This window comes from Lithobates pipiens, unplaced genomic scaffold, assembly GCF_037356315.1.
Source record: "Lithobates pipiens isolate NorthernLeopardFrog02 unplaced genomic scaffold, aLitPip1_a1.2 Scaffold_18, whole genome shotgun sequence".
Lineage (NCBI taxonomy): Eukaryota > Metazoa > Chordata > Amphibia > Anura > Ranidae > Lithobates > Lithobates pipiens.
The window spans coordinates 266,398,732-266,415,965 of record NW_027507758.1 but is presented as its reverse complement, the minus strand read 5'-3'; the positions used below and the strand labels follow the sequence as shown (position 1 = coordinate 266,415,965).

Below are 17,234 nucleotides of genomic sequence, written 5' to 3'. Positions count from 1 at the left end.
TGCTCTATGTGCTAGAAATGCGGAAGAAGGTCCCTAACCCTTTTTCAAAATCACACGTTACAGAGGCACATGTCAGCAGATGTGTGAGGGTGTCATTAACAATTGATGGCATTACTGTGTATCTGCTAAAGGGCAGCTGCAGATTTTGCATGCGTTCCTGACACACAAATGTCAACGCAGGCTAAATGTCGCAGTTACATTGGTGGTCAGTGTAAATCTTCTCATTACATTGAGGCTTGGTGTAGAATCCTTTCATTCATGCCTGATCTGATACAGTAAACCGATTTTGAGTCTAGCTGCTATTTATTGTATAACTCAGAGCAGGCGGAGAGCGGAATTGCATGGGGGGGGGGGGGGGGACAGGTTGGGCTTTGGCGTTGGGGGCCCCATGAGAATTTTTGCCCGGGGCCCAATCAATATTAAAGATGGCCCTGCCTGTCAGCAGTGGTCCCTTGTGGGTAGGATATAAAAGCAACATTTTAATTGACATGTTATAGTGTAGGAACCCCATCCTAAGCAGTTGTGTCTAAATTTGTGTGTTGTGACTGGGCTGTAACCACCCATAGCTGTTATTTACCTTTTATGAACCCTGTAGGTCTTCCCTAAACCTAGTGTGTTGACTGGTTCTGCCTGTTTCTGGGAAGAGATTGCAGTAAGCATACACAAGCATAAATGTCAATCTAACAATCTCTGAGGAGTTCTATGGTTTGGAGAAATTATAAATGTTTGGAAGAATATTTCCAGAGTTCTTCTTCCCCTGGGGAAGATGTTTGTCTAAAGGCTTGCTTCTTGGACCTTGCCTCAGGATGAAGCACATGCTAAAGGCCGAATAAAATTATAAGCAAGTGCTTTCAAGAAGCTCTAAGGTCCAGTTCACACTAGTGCGATGCCAGACATTGCATATAATTCTTACCGCATTGCTGTGTAGATCACATGCGACGTCTGTGTGATGCAAATTCAGCCATACAAGCTGTATGGCTGAATTTGCATCGCATTTGGACCAAACTCATGCAGGGCCCTTTTTTTGTCCACAACTGAAACACGCTGCATTTTGCAAACTAATGGCAGGGTTTTGTTAACTTAACATACAACATAAAACATACATACACCATATAGTAGATTAAAGTATCCCCGCGCTATCAACAAGAGCATAAGCTATTACTAAGGATAGGTTGCAGCAAATCACCGGCAGGGGTATATACCCTACCCCCCTATAGTAAATTCTTAAAAATCAAATAAATGGTGTTGCGCTACCTGCAAAAGAGAAATTAAAGCTAAACTAAACTCAACTAAAAATAAAGTGCCTCGTGCTTAAATATAAATTAGCAATAGTGCTGAATAGCACACTACCAAAAATGGTATCTCCTTCTATTAAGTCGGTGTAATAAAATCACCCTAAATTAGACAGTTATATATTACACGCAATATATATAACAATAATTCAAATAAATAAAGTGCCTCAAACAGATTAAATCGTGAACAATCCAATAGGTGAATAGAGTGTCCAGTGTTTAAATACAGCAGCAGAGATAGCCAAATAATAAAGTGACATGTGCTTTAAATATTCAAGTAAATATCTCCAAAAATGATAAACTCAAAACAAGTTGCATTAGAGTTGCAAGAAAAACTTTTCTTATAATAAAACATGCAACATGCAGTGCATGCTTAAAACAAAAAGACCAAAACAGAATAATACAGTCTTTGTGTGAAATGAGGTGACCAGTGATGTATTTAGTGCTTCTCAGGATAGAGTGCCATGACCCATGTCTTTTAACTCTTATATATCCAGTGTTCACGGCACGCCAGGTAGAGTGGCCCCTTACCTTACTGCTGTAAGGCAAACAGTAGAACAAACAACCGGTAAGGTCCAGGGATTGTATCCCTATTCCTGGTAGGTAAATGCTGGTCCCCACAGTTGGTATTTTGTGCCTCAAATAGCCTCCTCACAGATCTTTAAATGCTCAATGTTATCCACAAGAATCTCATAGAAAAGAAAGAGGTATACTCCGATAGTCAAGTACGTATATAAATTTATTCAAGAAAATATATTGAAAAGGTACTCACAAACCAGATATTAAAATCAGCTTAAGTGTGAGGCCGCGTACACACGGGCGGACTGTTCGCCCAACCTTGTCCGCTGAACAGTGTTTGGGCGGACAGTCCGCTCGTGTGTGGGCTTTCAGCGGACAGTTTCAGCGGACAGTTGGACGGACAAAGTCTTTCGGAAATTCCGAAAAACTGTCCGCTGAAACTGTGTTTGAGCGAACAGTCCGCCCGTGTGTGGGCCTGTCCGCTGTACTTTCGAAATGAGCGGACTGTTCCCGCTCGGAAAGTCCGCCCATTTCGAGCGCGTGTACAGGTAGGCGGGGCCCGCGAAGGAGACGTCGCGGGCTCCGCCGCCTGGAATGGGCTTAAAGGGGAACCCCAACGCCGAAAAAAATCGGCGTGGGGGTTCCCCCCAAGTCCACACCAGACCCTTGTCCGAGCACGCTACCCGGCCGGCCAGGAAAGGGGGGCGAGCGAGCGCGCCCCCCCTCCTGAGCCGTGCCCTCAACATGGGGGTGCCTTGGGGAAGGGGGGGCCGCGCGGCCCCCCCACCCCAAAGCACCTTGTCCCCATGTTGATGAGGACAAGGGCCTCTTCCCGACAACCCTGGCCGTTGGTTGTCGGGGTCTGCGGGCGGGGGGCTTATCGGAATCCGGGAGCCCCCTTTAAGAAGGGGGCCCCCGGATACCGGCCCCCCACCCTAAGTGAATGAGTATGGGGTACAATGTACCCCTACCCATTCACCTGTGAAATAAAGTACAAAAAAAAACACAACACATGGAAAAAGTATTTTATTGCACAGCTCCGGGGGTCTTCCGTCTTCGGGGGTCTTCTCGCCGGACTCCTCCGCTATGTGTGTGTAGCTCTTTTGCTAGCGGAGGAGTCTGGCTTTCTTCCTCCCCGCCGCCGGCCTCTTCTCCCGACTTCGGGGGTCTTGTCCCCCTCTTCGGTTCTTCTGCCGGGCCACCGCGCCTGGTCCGGTGGCCCGGTCTTCTGTCGCCGTCTTCCGTTCTTCTGTCGCCGTCTTCCGTTCTTCTGTCGCCGCCTTCGGTTCTTCTGCCGGGCCACCGCGCCTTCTTGTAGCTCTTTTACAGGCGGTGGCCCGGTCTTCTGTCGCCGCTGTCGTCGTCGCCGCCGCCGCCGCCTTCCGTTCTTGTTCTTCTTCTTGTTCTTCTTCTTCTTCTCCTGGAGATGTTGACTCGACGAGCTCTCCGGCCGGAATGCCAGAGCCGCGCTGTGCGGTCACTTATATAGTGACAATGGGGCGGTGTCACATGGTATATGTCACATGGGTTGGTCACATGGGTTGATGTCACATGGGGACTATGACATCGTAAGGGGGCGGGGTCACCATGTGACCAACCCATGTGACATATACCATGTGACACCGCCCCATTGTCACTATATAAGTGACCGCACAGCGCGGCTCTGGCATTCCGGCCGGAGAGCTCGTCGAGTCAACATCTCCAGGAGAAGAAGAAGAAGAACAAGAACGGAAGGCGGCGGCGGCGGCGGCGGCGACGACGACGACGACAGCGGCGACAGAAGACCGGGCCACCGCCTGTAAAAGAGCTACAAGAAGGCGCGGTGGCCCGGCAGAAGAACCGAAGGCGGCGACAGAAGAACGGAAGACGGCGACAGAAGACCGGGCCACCGGACCAGGCGCGGTGGCCCGGCAGAAGAACCGAAGAGGGGGACAAGACCCCCGAAGTCGGGAGAAGAGGCCGGCGGCGGGGAGGAAGAAAGCCGGACTCCTCCGCTAGCAAAAGAGCTACACACACATAGCGGAGGAGTCCGGCGAGAAGACCCCCGAAGACGGAAGACCCCCGGAGCTGTGCAATAAAATACTTTTTCCATGTGTTGTGTTTTTTTTTGTACTTTATTTCACAGGTGAATGGGTAGGGGTACATTGTACCCCATACTCATTCACATAGGGTGGGGGGCCGGTATCCGGAGGCCCCCTTCTTAAAGGGGACTCCCGGATTCCGATAAGCCCCCCGCCCGCAGACCCCGACAACCAACGGCCAGGGTTGTCGGGAAGAGGCCCTTGTCCTCATCAACATGGGGACAAGGTGCTTTGGGGTGGGGGGGCCGCGCGGCCCCCCCTTCCCCAAGGCACCCCCCATGTTGAGGGCACGCGGCCTGGTACGGCTCAGGAGGGGGGGCGCGCTCGCTCGCCCCCCTTTCCTGGCCGGCCGGGTAGCGTGCTCGGACAAGGGTCTGGTGTGGACTTGGGGGGAACCCCCACGCCGATTTTTTTCGGCGTTGGGGTTCCCCTTTAAGCCCATTCCAGGCGGCGGAGCCCGCGACGTCTCCTTCGCGGGCCCCGCCTACCTGTACACGCGCTCGAAATGGGCGGACTTGCCTCCGCCTTACGTGGGCGAGTCCGTTCATTTCAAAAGTTGAGCGGACTGTTTGGCAAACAGTTCGTTGAAACAGTCCGCTCGTGTGTGGGCAAGTCCGCTCATGCAAATTTTGAGCGGACTGTTTGCCCAAACTGTTTGACGAACAAGGTTGGGCAAACAGTCCGCGCGTGTGTACGCGGCCTAACACGTATGGCCACGGATTTAATGGCCAAGAAGTTAATTGTGCAAGTTGCTGCTCACATTTAAATTCTGGAGATCTGCCTTAATGTTGATTTCATATGACCACAGCTCCTGCCTGTGATTCAGGCATTAGCACATGCAGTTCCATAGTCCCAGCTATGGTAAATTAAGCCCTACCACAGCTTGACCTAAAGCTGGATCAATTTACTGAAGAAAGCTAGGCTGGAGAAAGGATCCTTCTGCTGAAGAGCGTGGCAAAGGAGCTGCATATAAACTACCATTTGAATATCGTAGGATAGATGACTTGCCAATAGATCAAAGTATTTTTGACTGCTTCCAAAAGAACAAAAAGGCTTACTTGTTCAGTACAACTGAAGAAAGACTGTCACTGCTCTTCTAAGGCCATATATTTGTTTGGTTTCTTCACAACTTCCAGAAATTAATCAAACTATGCCCACACCTACTTCAGAATATCTGTCCCCCATTGTTGAGCTATTTTTGGGTATCCTGCACCCCCAAACCATCTCTCCTATTGTGAGCTCAGCAACAAAAAGGTAAAAAGGCTAAAATGACTAGCACCAAACCTATATTTCACCCAGTAATAATCAAAGGACCACACCCTAAAAACTGAGGTGCTAGCCTACAGTGACTAGCAGTCTAGAAATAGTGATGATAATTGCTCATTCTCATTCTGCAGAATGTTTGGAGGAATTTGACAAGTCCTGTCCATAGGATGATTGTGAAAGGTGTCTTTTGATGTAAATCATATAGGCTAACATCATCTTTGTCAGGAATACCAACAACTAATAGGCTAGAGCTATTAACAATTTTGTTATACAATATAAAAAGTCATTGAACATGAAGGAGGAAAGAAATTATTGATATTATTGCAATGCCCTTTTTTATATTCCAGTTTCAGCTATGTATAATATTTATGATGTAATAGAACATTATGAGTAACAGAAAAAACACAAAATATAAAGTAAGAAAGCGGTGTACCTCTTGTATCTTGTTTCCCTCAGCTTCATTTACATAGAAAGGAGTTTTTGGAGGGCGTGGGGGTGGGGTTTGAAAGTTATTTTCATAACGTCTTGCCATATAATACTCCTCTTCATTGATTTCTTCAGTGTTGGTTCTTGTTGGTACAGAGAACACTTTTCCTTTAAAATTACCAAGCACTTGAAAAGTAAGGTTCAGTCGGAACACAGGAAGTTCCCAAACTTCTTCAGGGTGGTCATATAAACTAACAAGCAGGTAAGAGTCTGTAATTTGCTCTTCCAATTTTAATAAAGCAGTGTTAGCCAAAATATCCTGTCCAATTGTAAAGAGATCCCTCACTGACACCTTGACATTCAAAGGAAATGTAAAGTGCTGACAAAGTTCAGATAAATAATACTGTTTGTCATCTTGCACAACTTCTATAAACCCACCTTCTACATACAATGGTAGTTTAACAGTTTCATGTTTTTTGTCTTTAATCCTCATACATTCAAGGGCATCTACAAAAGTCTGTTTGCCTTCATGTGTTATTTCACAAGATTGAGACTTTTTTACCTGAAACGTGTCCCCGACACATATTGAGGAGAATTCATTGTGTAGTGAATTAAACATCTTTGTTGCCACTACCTGAAGTTCAGATGTTTCCCTCTTGACAATCGTCAGGTCATAGACAGTTTGAAAAAAGCGGGGTCTCCTTTTAAATTTCCCTTTGTAGTTCGCTGGAATGAGAAAATGTCTGCTCTGAGTGTCACTTCTTAACTCAGAAGCAATAACCCGATCTGCTTGATACTTCCCGTGGACAATGATTTTTTTACCACCTTGCAAAAATGAATACGATTTGCAATGTTTGATTGGACCGTCTACAATTTCTGCAATAAATGGAAATTCATTGGTAGTTTTATCAAAGACATCCTGAGTAGCTAGCATCTCGGTAAATAATTTAATATTAAAGTGCTCCGTAACATCCAGTACTTCAACATCAAGATCTGAAAGAAGGTTAATAGCACCACCAACTGCAATAATAAAGAAAAAAAAAAGTTTATACATTTTCCTTCCTTCAGAAAATAAAAATTCTTGCATCATTTAAATTTATTGTGTACAAATGATGAAAATTATAGTAGGAATGCTCAAATAATAACCACTTAAAGTTGAACTAAAGTCCCACTGTAAAAAACTGTGAGCAGGCAGTCTTTTATTGCAGTGTCTCTTCGGCAATAAAATGCCCCTACCTGCCTGATTGTCGTCTCCTCCAGCACTGTAAACTCTGCTGCACATGGACAGTTTAGCTTATAGTCATGGGTTGGTCTCGAGTGTGGAATGACAGCTTACTGCACATGCCCAGGAGTGACATCATCCCCTGCCAAGCAATTAAGAAGCCAAAAGACTGGTTCTTCAGAAGAGGACTGTTGGAGATGTATGAACAAAGACTTTACTTCTGCTTTATAGGCTTTAATCGTTATAAGAGCATTCTGTAATGTAATATCCAATGTTCACAGCAAATACAAGTTGAAATAGTGAAAAATAACAATACATTTCTCTCCAGCATGAACACAAAAATGTAATAAACAAAATTAAACGTAGCACTGCTTCTATATCAAACATATGTGCTGAATATACATATATAAAAATACAAAGTGCTTGTGCAATTTCTAGTTCATTAAAGTGCCATGATAAATTCATCCATGCAGACAAAGTGCCAAACATAGTGATTTATTGTTAGTGAAGATTCAGGTGCCACTCAGTGCTCCCCTCCCCACTCACCAGCAATATGATTCAAAGCCACATAGTGGATGAATCTGCCTTCTTCCTTCTCCTCTATTATAAGGTTCCCATCATAGTTTATATGGCATACCAATGAAGAGAGCGATAATATAGCGTAATACTGTTTGGTTTATTTAAAATGTTAAAAACAGATGCACTTACAGTGGTAAAAGCAATCAGGCATGTGTAAAATAAATATCCGCTGCTATGGCGTTGCCTTCCAGCCGTCAGATAAACTCTCTATCTCATCCCTGCGTGACCCGTTTCACCCCCTCCCACTAGGCGTCTTCAGAAGCCTGTGAGCTGAGAGGGAGCAGTGCGAATTTTGCTGCACCTGTTGTTGGATGTAATCATGCCATTACAGTGGAAGGCTGGAAATCTGCAAAGTGTCCTTAAATAAGAGTCTAAATTTGTGCACTAAGCTAAACAGCTCAGTCCACATATTGTCAATCAGCTGGCTGGGTCAGGCAGCAGTACAGTCTAATCACTACATGCAGAGTTTGAACCATGGCTGCCCATTGTTTTCAATCTCTTCTCCCCACAGGATGCAACAACAGTGCGTTGAAAAACACAATGTGTAGAATTCTCTGCTGCATCCAGCAGAGTCTGGACACAACCCAATGGTCATATATTTGGTTTGTCAAGATGAATGGAAATAAATGATCAAAATTGGTCTCATAGTCTTAAGAAGATTTTTCAATCAAATTGTATTTATTGATTTTCCACAAGTAACAATTGTTGCTACCAATAGTGAGCTAAACATCCATTTTAAACTTGGTTGGCTTAGTTTGTAGACTCACAACTATTTAGCTTCTTTAGAGGTTTAAGTGTTGCTACAGCTAAACTTGAGCTTGGGAGGATGGGGTCCTAACTTGCTTCCAGAAGTACTGAGAGAGACAGAGGGAGAAGCAGCAAGGAGTAGGAAAGGACAGCAGTCATTTGCTGAAGATGCAGGTGCGATGTGTCCAGAGAGAGGCAAGCTGCTGATTGTCTAAGATCGGGTGTGTGTCCCTCTCATGCTGGGAAAGTGCTGGTATCTTTTATCTGCACTCTTGATAGTCAGAACTGTATACACTGACAGGACAAGGTCATCCAGCACCAAGAGCAAATATCTCAAATTGCCCACTACCCCCTTTGATGACGTGCAAGCTCAGGGGATCCTACTTCAGGCAGCTACATGCTTGTCTCAAAATCACTATGAAGCTCTGGATCCACCAGTCAGGTTTTGCATGGATCTTGAACTATGCAGTGATGCTGTGGGACCTTCCTGCTGTGTTCTCTGCCTCTGCTGGTTACTTGCGCCAGAGCCAACAATGAAAGCAGTGCACACATACCAGTCACAGTGGAGTATGGAGTTGCACAGACTAAGGAGAAGCAACAGTTTGTTTATGTCAGATCACCTAGCTATGAAGTATTTAGTAACTAATAGGTTAGAAAAAAAGTGGTGGAAAAATAGCAATTTTAACACTGGGCACAGTTTTGCGTTGATGTCTGTACATTTTAAAAGTTGCAATTTTTTCACACCAGGTGCAGTAGGGATGCATTGGGCAGCTATTTCAGCACAGTCCCATCGCAAGACAATACAAAATGCCTTGTTTCCTACCTGGCCAGTTTACACCACAGCATTGTTATTGCAGGTGGTGTGCACTGAAAAAAGTACTACATGCACTACTTTTTATAGACAATAGTGCGAAACAATCTACTGCTTTGCACCGTGCTGTGGCCAATAGAACCAAATGAATTGTCTGTGTGAAACATTTCAATAAAGTTTGTTTAATGAACAAAAGTGAACAGAGTCATACACCCCATTCTACATTCATGTGAATGGTTTTGTTTACCTTCAAACCCATTCATGCATGATGATGAACAGGTCTGAAGGTATTTAAACCAATTTATACTCTGGATCTCCATATGTTGCTGTCAGATTGGGGCAGTCCTGGGAACAGGCTTATTAGTGCAGTTGTGACAGAATTGGAACTTTGCAGAATTTGCTTACCCACTTCCTACCGCCAAGGGGCGTAAGATGACAGAAAAAAGATGTAGGAAGGGGGCAGGTAAGCAAACCCAGCACAGGCCTGATCTAAAAGTGCTTGTAGCGCCCTGCCAAAACTTAGGCTGAATATAGTTGTTAATTTAATAAAGTTTTACTGTTCTCAGTGGAGAAATTATCTGGGTTTTTTTTTTTTTTATTGGGTCAGAGTTTCCCTAAGGCCGCGTACACACGCGGGGACTGTTCGCCCAACTTTGTCCGCTGAACAGTGTTTCGGCGGACAGTCCGCCCGTGTGTGGGCTTTCAGCGGACAGTTTCAGCGAACAGTTTGCTGAACAGGGTTTTTCGGAATTTCCGAAAAACTGTCCGCTGAAACTTGGTTTCAGAGAACAGTCCCCTCGTGTGTAGGCTTGTTCGTCAAACTAAGTTCCGCGCATGCTCAGAAAGGATTTACACGCCGAAAGTTGTAATGCAGTGTATAGGACGTTGTATTTTCCGTCCCGTCGTACGTGCCGTTCACGTCATCGCGCACGGTTTCAGCAAACTGTTCGTTCGTCGTGTGTGGGCAAGTCCGTCCATGCTAATTTTGAGCGGACTGTTTGCTGAAACTGTTTGACGGACAAAGTTGAGCGAACAGTCCCCGCGTGTGTACGCGGCCTAAGGTCTGTGGTTGATTGTCCCTGTCTGTTTTTGGAGTTAGTTTCCAGAACATAGTAGGAGGATCATCCACTGATTTATGAATATTTAGATAAAGTGATCTGCTGGAGTGTGTTGCTTTAGGGGTTCTGGTCTGGAGAAGGATATTTTTGTCTCCCTTGCTGAAAAGTGTCCTGAGGAAGCTGGGTGGCAGACAGCTCCTAGAATATTGTGAGTAAGACCTAGGTTTGGGACCTGCATGTGTGCCCATTGCTATAGGATTTGTGCTAAGAATTTTGTCTGCCGTTTGATTCCTGATCTTGTATAGAGAATCCTTAATCCCTGAAGTTCTCTCCTGTTCTAATTTCTGCAAAAATAATGCAGAGAAAGGCTTTTCCTACACTGAGCCCATGTTGTTTGTGTGCATGGAATGGTCTGTAGTGCCTGTGGCTGGCAGCCTCTCTACCAGCAAAGCTTAATCTATACTTGTGGGCCTAAAGCAGACTATTTTATCTCTAGTGTTCAAGAGCCTTATAGCAGCTTGATAGAGTAGTAAGCGGATTCAGTCAACTTCATCTATTCACCATCAGAAAGGTGGACACAATTTTAGCTAAAATATTAAGGGGACCATCATATACTTCTCTGCACTTTCAGGAACGCACATTATACCAGTCGATTACTAAGGTAAATATTTGTTTATTATGAGCTCCATTGGGCCCCAACATGGGCTGTGGACATTTACATGTGTTTTGTGTATCTATTCTAACATTAGTTTGTTGTAGTTAACATCTGCTTTACCATTTACATTGCTATAAATACGAATAAGGACTGCCCCAAGGATTTTGTGGGCAAAAGGAAGAATGATAGGATTCTAGAGGAGTACTACATTGCAATCAGTTTCTAAGATACATTATACGTGACTGTTGTATGTAATTACCACCATTACTGTTCTTGTATGTCAGCATTGGGTTATCTAGTCACCTGTTCTCTCCCAGAGTGTCAGCCAATAATGCGAAAATATTTTATTTAAGATGGCGTGTTCTGGGTACAATTCGGGGTTTCACCACTAGCAAAAGGTAAGAGGACCCTGCAATCAAATCTAGCGACTTTTAAGAGGGTGTGGGTGTGCTACACAATATAGAATTAACATTGCATGTAATGTGCATGTATTGGGTGTATGCAAATAAAGTGTGTGAATGCAAATAAGATCTAGTTAAATATAAACCTTTATTTGGTCTGTGTAAATTACATTGGCTTAAGGAGGAACTCTTAAATCAGACTGTTCTTCCAAATAGTACTTCAAATTTATTCACCCATAAAACAAAATTATCCTAAATGCAATGTTCAAACTCTTATCCACCTGTTATTTGGACTTGTCTACATTTAATTAAATATCTTTATCTATATTTTTGTCTTAGTAGAAGTGATATACTGTAGGAACCTGGATAAATTATGTTGTCAATTGGAGATTCTAAATCATAGTTACGGAAATGGATATAGAATATGTCATGCTGTAACAGCACTTATGTTCATTTTAACAAACTGGATTGTGTAAGACTCCTTGGTGCTTAGATTAATTATTTGGAGAGACTAGATGCTTTAGATAATCAAAAATAAATGGTTATATTTACAATGTATTGTGATTGATTATTTTCATTATATGAAGAGGGGAATCCTTTAAAGGAATACGTAAACCCAAGTATAACAAGTAGTATATTGCAGCTCACAGTCCTTAAATGTTGTGTCTGCACAATTTTTTTTTCTAAGTTAAGAACATTTTAGGCAAATACAGAAAGTACCTGTTGATCTGGCCAGAAAAGCAATGTCCTTGCCACTTCTTGTGACCTGAACTAAGGTATATCTTTCTCCCTAGTGATCTTATGTAAACTACCAATTGTCCTACCCCCCCCAATGTAATGAAGAGATACAGACATGCTTATAGTCTACACCAGGAGAACAGCCTAGGGCAGTGATGGAGAACCTTGGCACCCCAGATGTTTTGGAACTACATTTCCCATGATGCTCATGCACTCTGCAGTGTAGGTGAGCATCATGGGAAATGTAGTTCCAAAACATCTGGGGTGCCAAGGTTCACCATCAGTGGCCTAGGGTGACAACCATGAGTCCTTTTCTTAGATACAGTGGAGGAGAGACACAGCCACCCAGGCAGAGGAAGTGTGGTATTTGCATGAATACTAGGGTTTATCTGTTTGGTAGATTTCTCCTCACCTCCCATCTGCTTGACAAGCATCAGCCAAAGCAGTAAGTGAGAGAAAACCTTTCCACTTCCTATTTGATTGATGTCAGACAGAACAGGAAGTGAGTAGAATTCCCCCAATAGGGACATAGGTTGCAGTAAAAACAAATGTTCTAGTAGACTGGCAAATGTTTAGAACACCTGTCAGGATTTTATTCTTGTCTGTGTTCATATGAAGGAGATTTTACATGTGCAGATGATGAGTATCAGACAAAGCAGGAATTGAAGTGGCATTTTAAAACTGACAGATGTTTCAATCCTTCCCCACTCTATTCCAAACTAAACAAAAAAACATTTGCTGAAGCTGGGCTTTAAGGGAAACCAAAGAGTCAGTTGTTGAGATACATTTCTACTGAACAAGTGTAAATGTCTTACCAGAAAAAACTTTTCAATCTCAAAGTCTTACAAATGTGTTTTACAAAAAACTTATTTGGCATGAAGCACTTGGAGGGCTTCCAATAAACCCATTTCCTTTAGCACTTTTTTCAAGACCTTCAACGGTTATATTTTTGTTTTTGGCACTTTTTTTTCATGTAACACATTCTACATAATTAAATATTATTTAAAATATTATGTTTATTATTATATCTTTTTTTTTTCCTAAAATAAATAAGATGGTATGCTTACCTTCACCTGTGCAATGGTTTGGCACAGAGAGGTCCCTTACCCCCTTTTCTGGGCTCCCCTGCCTCCACTTTCTGTGCCTCCTCTTTTTTCGAATGCTCTCAGAGCAAGGTGGCTGCTGTAGGAGCACTCATGTGGGCGTGCTCCTTAATCTGGGCTGTGTATGTCCATAGACCCCGCCCCCAAGCCCTCCGCACAGGATGTGATTTACAGCAGCAGGACCCTGCTGCCATAAGAGCCTCCTGTGAATGCAGGAAAAGGAGAGAAGAGCTACTGCAGATGGTACAGTACTGGACTGAGAGAGGAATATTTAAAAGAGGCTGAGGAGAGCTGCTATTGAAATTTTTTTTTTGTTTTACCTTAATGAGGAGAATGTATTAAGGTAAAAAAAAATTTTTTTACCTTTAGAACCTTTTTAAATTAAATGAGTAAAAGCCAAATTAGAATATTCTAAATGTTGTTGTTACTAGCAAGGTATCCTGGTAAAAAACATTGCAACAGGTTCACAAAATACTACTTGAAAAATAGATTGGGGTTTACATGCACTTTAAAGTGGGAGTAAACTTCCATGCATTCATTTTACCTATAGGTAAGCCTATAATAAGGCTTACCTATAGGTACTGTAAATACCTGCTAAACGTGCACTGTTTAGGAGATATTTACTGTACATGCAGCCAGTAACGTCACCAGTGCATGAGCTCTGAAGGAACGGCATACAAGTGCTGTTCCTTTAGAGTCCTGTGTCGTAAACGGCGGCTCGTGTGCGCATGCACTGGGGTTACGTCATCACGGCTTTGGCGACTCACACAGCTGGAGTCTGCAAACCTGGAAGGAAGATTGGGTGAAGATGGAAGTGCCTTCAGCGGTGACATTGCACTCCTGGAAGGCTTCGTTTTCAGATAAGTTTCACATAATATGCTAATATGCGATGACATTGCCTTTCAGGTTTAAAAAAAACACCCAGCATTTTACTACCGCTTTAACTGTCAGTCCAGACATTGACCTTTCATATCTATGTCTTCAGGAGGTCATGGACTTTCTGAACCTTTAATTGCCAATCATTAGTTGGACTGCAAGTAGAAAATGGCATGTTAGATGATTTTACTAAAATGAGTATCATTGGTTAGTTACATTTGGTGGTCACAATTGCCTTAAATCATAAGCATTTTGAAAATGAAATACACTACTTTACCAAAAGTATTGGGATGCCTGCCTTTACACGTACATGAAATTTAATGACATCCCAGTCTTAGTCCGTAGGGTTCAATAATGAGTTGGCCCACCCTTTGCAGCTATAACAGCTTCAACTCTTCTGCGAAGGCTGTCCACACGATTTAGGAGTGTGCCTATGGGAATGTTTGATCATTCTTCCAGAGGTACATTTGTGAGGTCAGGCACTGATGTGGATCAGAAGGCCTGGCTCACAGTTGCTGCTCTAGTTCATCCCAAAGGTGTTCTATCAGGTTGAGGCCAGGAGACAGTGCAGGCTAGTCAAGTTTCTCCACCCCAAACTCGCTCATCCATATCTTTATGGGCCTTGCTTTGTGCTCTGGTGGAACAGGAAGGGGCCATCCCCAAACTGTTCCCACAAAGTTGGGAGCATGAAATTGTCCAAAAAGTCTAGGTATGCTGACGCCTTAAGAGTTCCCTTCACTGGAACTAAGGGGCCAAGCCCAATCTCTCAAAGACAACCCCACACCATAATCCCCCCTCCACCAAATAATTTGAACCAGTGCACAAAGCAAGGTCCATAAAGACACCGATGAGTACGTTTGGAGTGGAGGAACTTGACCGGCCTGCACAGAGTGCTGACCTCTCATCCACATCAGTGCCTGACCTCACAAATGTGCTTATGAAAGAATGGTCAAACATTCTCATAGACACACTCCTAAACCTTGTGGACAGTGGACAGATGAGTTGAAGCTGTTATAGCTGCAAAGGGTGGGCTAGTTCAATATTGAACCCTACGGACTAAGACTGGAATGCCATTAAAGTTCATGTGCGTGTAAAGACAGGTGTCCCAATAATTTTGGTAAAATAGTGTATGCATTGAATGCAACAAGATATTGTAAATGAATACACAGATGCAGGAATGAATGGATGTACAATAATGCCATGTGTGGCTTACCTTATGAACCTTACTCCCTGATTTTCTGTGTAACACTTTTGTTGGTCCTTTTCTAACTATTGCTTATGGTTTCCTAGTTATATCTCCTTTGTAGAATTGAGTAGTATGTCGATTTATTTTTTTGTGTCCTTTTCATGTTCCCACTTTCAATCATTCTCCTTTCATCATAAACTAACTGACAGCTGAATGAAAAACAAACATCTCTATCAACTAATCCTTTCTTTATTTTTAAACTGTACTTACATTGCATTTGGGCCTGTATCTCATAAACTGGGCTCAGAAGCATCATTCTATTGATGAAAGCATGGTAAATTTGTTTGCTGTTTCCTAGCTCCATTATATCTGCAAGGATGACAGTTCTTGCTCTGTTATTTTGAATTTTCCAGTCTAAAATCTCTTTGAGTGTGTATATCCTTTCGTCTTGGCACTCAAAGAACTCTCCAGTGCAGGAAAAAGGTAAAGAAAAAGAGTAAAGTGTTCCTTCCAGTAGAACTTTACACTTAGCTGACATGATTCCATTTACTTTATCTACAGAGTGGAACATGATATTTGTGCCTTTTTCTATTGCACGGTCTCCGACGTGTAGGACTGAACTGCTATACAAGCAAGGATGAGCAAACTGTGTGGTTCCAATATGTAGTGTCTGTACAATCTCTTCAACTGAGTGATAAGGGTCCTTGTCAGCAACAACTTTAAATAAGCCTATTAAAAAAATATAAAACAGTTAAACTGCCCACACAGAGAAATTTTAATTCACCAAAACTGAATAGCTTGCCATTTACTAGGACATAATATTACCTAACCAATACCAGATTGGTAATTGAACCTACAACATAATATGCATTTTTGTAGAAAAAACCTTAACCTTATGCTGTCTGCTTTATATAACTGACAATCCAGGAAAATAAAAGGTATCTGTGGTTATTTATAAAAATAAAAAATAAAATCATAAATTCATAATTCTGTATAGATATAACAGTTTTTTTTTCCATTTACACTAGTAGCCCAGTAAAATCATATTATTCACCTCAATTCTCAAGTTAGTCATGGGCTTTCAGGTGTTGGTAGTTTAAGTGGCACTATGCTCAATTTACAAAGCTACAACACTTGTTTTTTGCCACATTATCTGGGCCAGTTTGACCCACAAAAGTATACACAGTGGCAAGAAAAAGTATATTAACAGGTTTTATGCAGTAATTTGCAGTAAAATGTGATTGTATCCCCATCTAGGTCACGATAGACTGTCAGGAGGTTTAAATGATTAATCAAGACATTGATATTGATTAATTAATGAATCGATATACGACAGTGCCTTCAGCCTTCTGGCATGCTAATTAACATTAGATAAATGAATAGGTAGATATAACTACACTGGCTTGAATCATTTCTGATTAACTTTGTGTAGAGATGTCTTTTAGCACAATAAAATAATCACTGAAAGTATGGACTATGTAATAGTAAAATAAATAATAATTTATTCACCGTCAAGTAACTAGCAGCCACATGCACAGCAGGTAAAATAAGTATTGAACACGTCACCATTTTTCTAGGTAAATATATTTCTAAAGATGCTATTGACATGAAATGTTCACCACATGTTAGTAACAACAACCGATGCAATCCACACATAAAAAGAAACCAAAACAAATAAGTTCAGAATTTAAGTTATGTGTAATAAAATGGAATGACACCTGAGAAAATGTATTGAACACGCTAACTGAAATTTCTTTAATACTTTGTATTAAATCCTTTGTTAGTAATGAAAGCTTCGGGATGCCTCCTGTATAGAGAAACTAGCAGTGTTGCCAACCACCCGTAGATTTACTGACAGTCCCTAAAAACAGGGCACTTTTTCTGGTGCCCGTAAATGCCCGTAGGAGCCAAACAGTGCAAGTAAAATTGGCTGCGACAGGCTCAAGTGAGAACTGAGCATGCTCAGCCCCAGAAATTCCTGAGACAATATGATCCTGAGCCTGCTCACCCACGCGCCCACTGATGTCATGCTGCAAGCCGCCACCGGCCTAAAATGCCAGGAGCCAAGCGGGCTGATGGAGGAGCCTCAGGCTCAGAGTGGACAGTGCAATGGAACCAGAGGACTGGCAATGGCACCAGCAGCACCACGAGAGATGGACAGCGTAGACTAGGGATGAGCCGAACACCCCCCGGTTCGGTTCGCACCAGAACTTTCGAACGGACCCCAAATTCGTACGAACTTTAGAACCCCATTGAAGTCTATAGGACTCGAAC

The 17,234-nt window shown here is 42.8% G+C and overlaps 1 protein-coding gene across 1 annotated transcript in view; it reads right to left on the bottom strand.

Annotated features, from left to right (window-relative positions):
- Positions 1 to 17,234, bottom strand: part of THEMIS (thymocyte selection associated) — a 157,191-nt gene that overhangs the window by 60,671 nt on the left and 79,286 nt on the right. Inside the window, exons 3-4 of the mRNA XM_077486925.1 lie at positions 15,231 to 15,689; positions 5,592 to 6,604 (exon numbers count right to left, since the gene is read on the bottom strand). Of these exons, the coding sequence (XP_077343051.1) occupies positions 5,592 to 6,604; positions 15,231 to 15,689 (1,472 nt within the window). The remainder of the gene's footprint in view (positions 1 to 5,591; positions 6,605 to 15,230; positions 15,690 to 17,234) is intronic.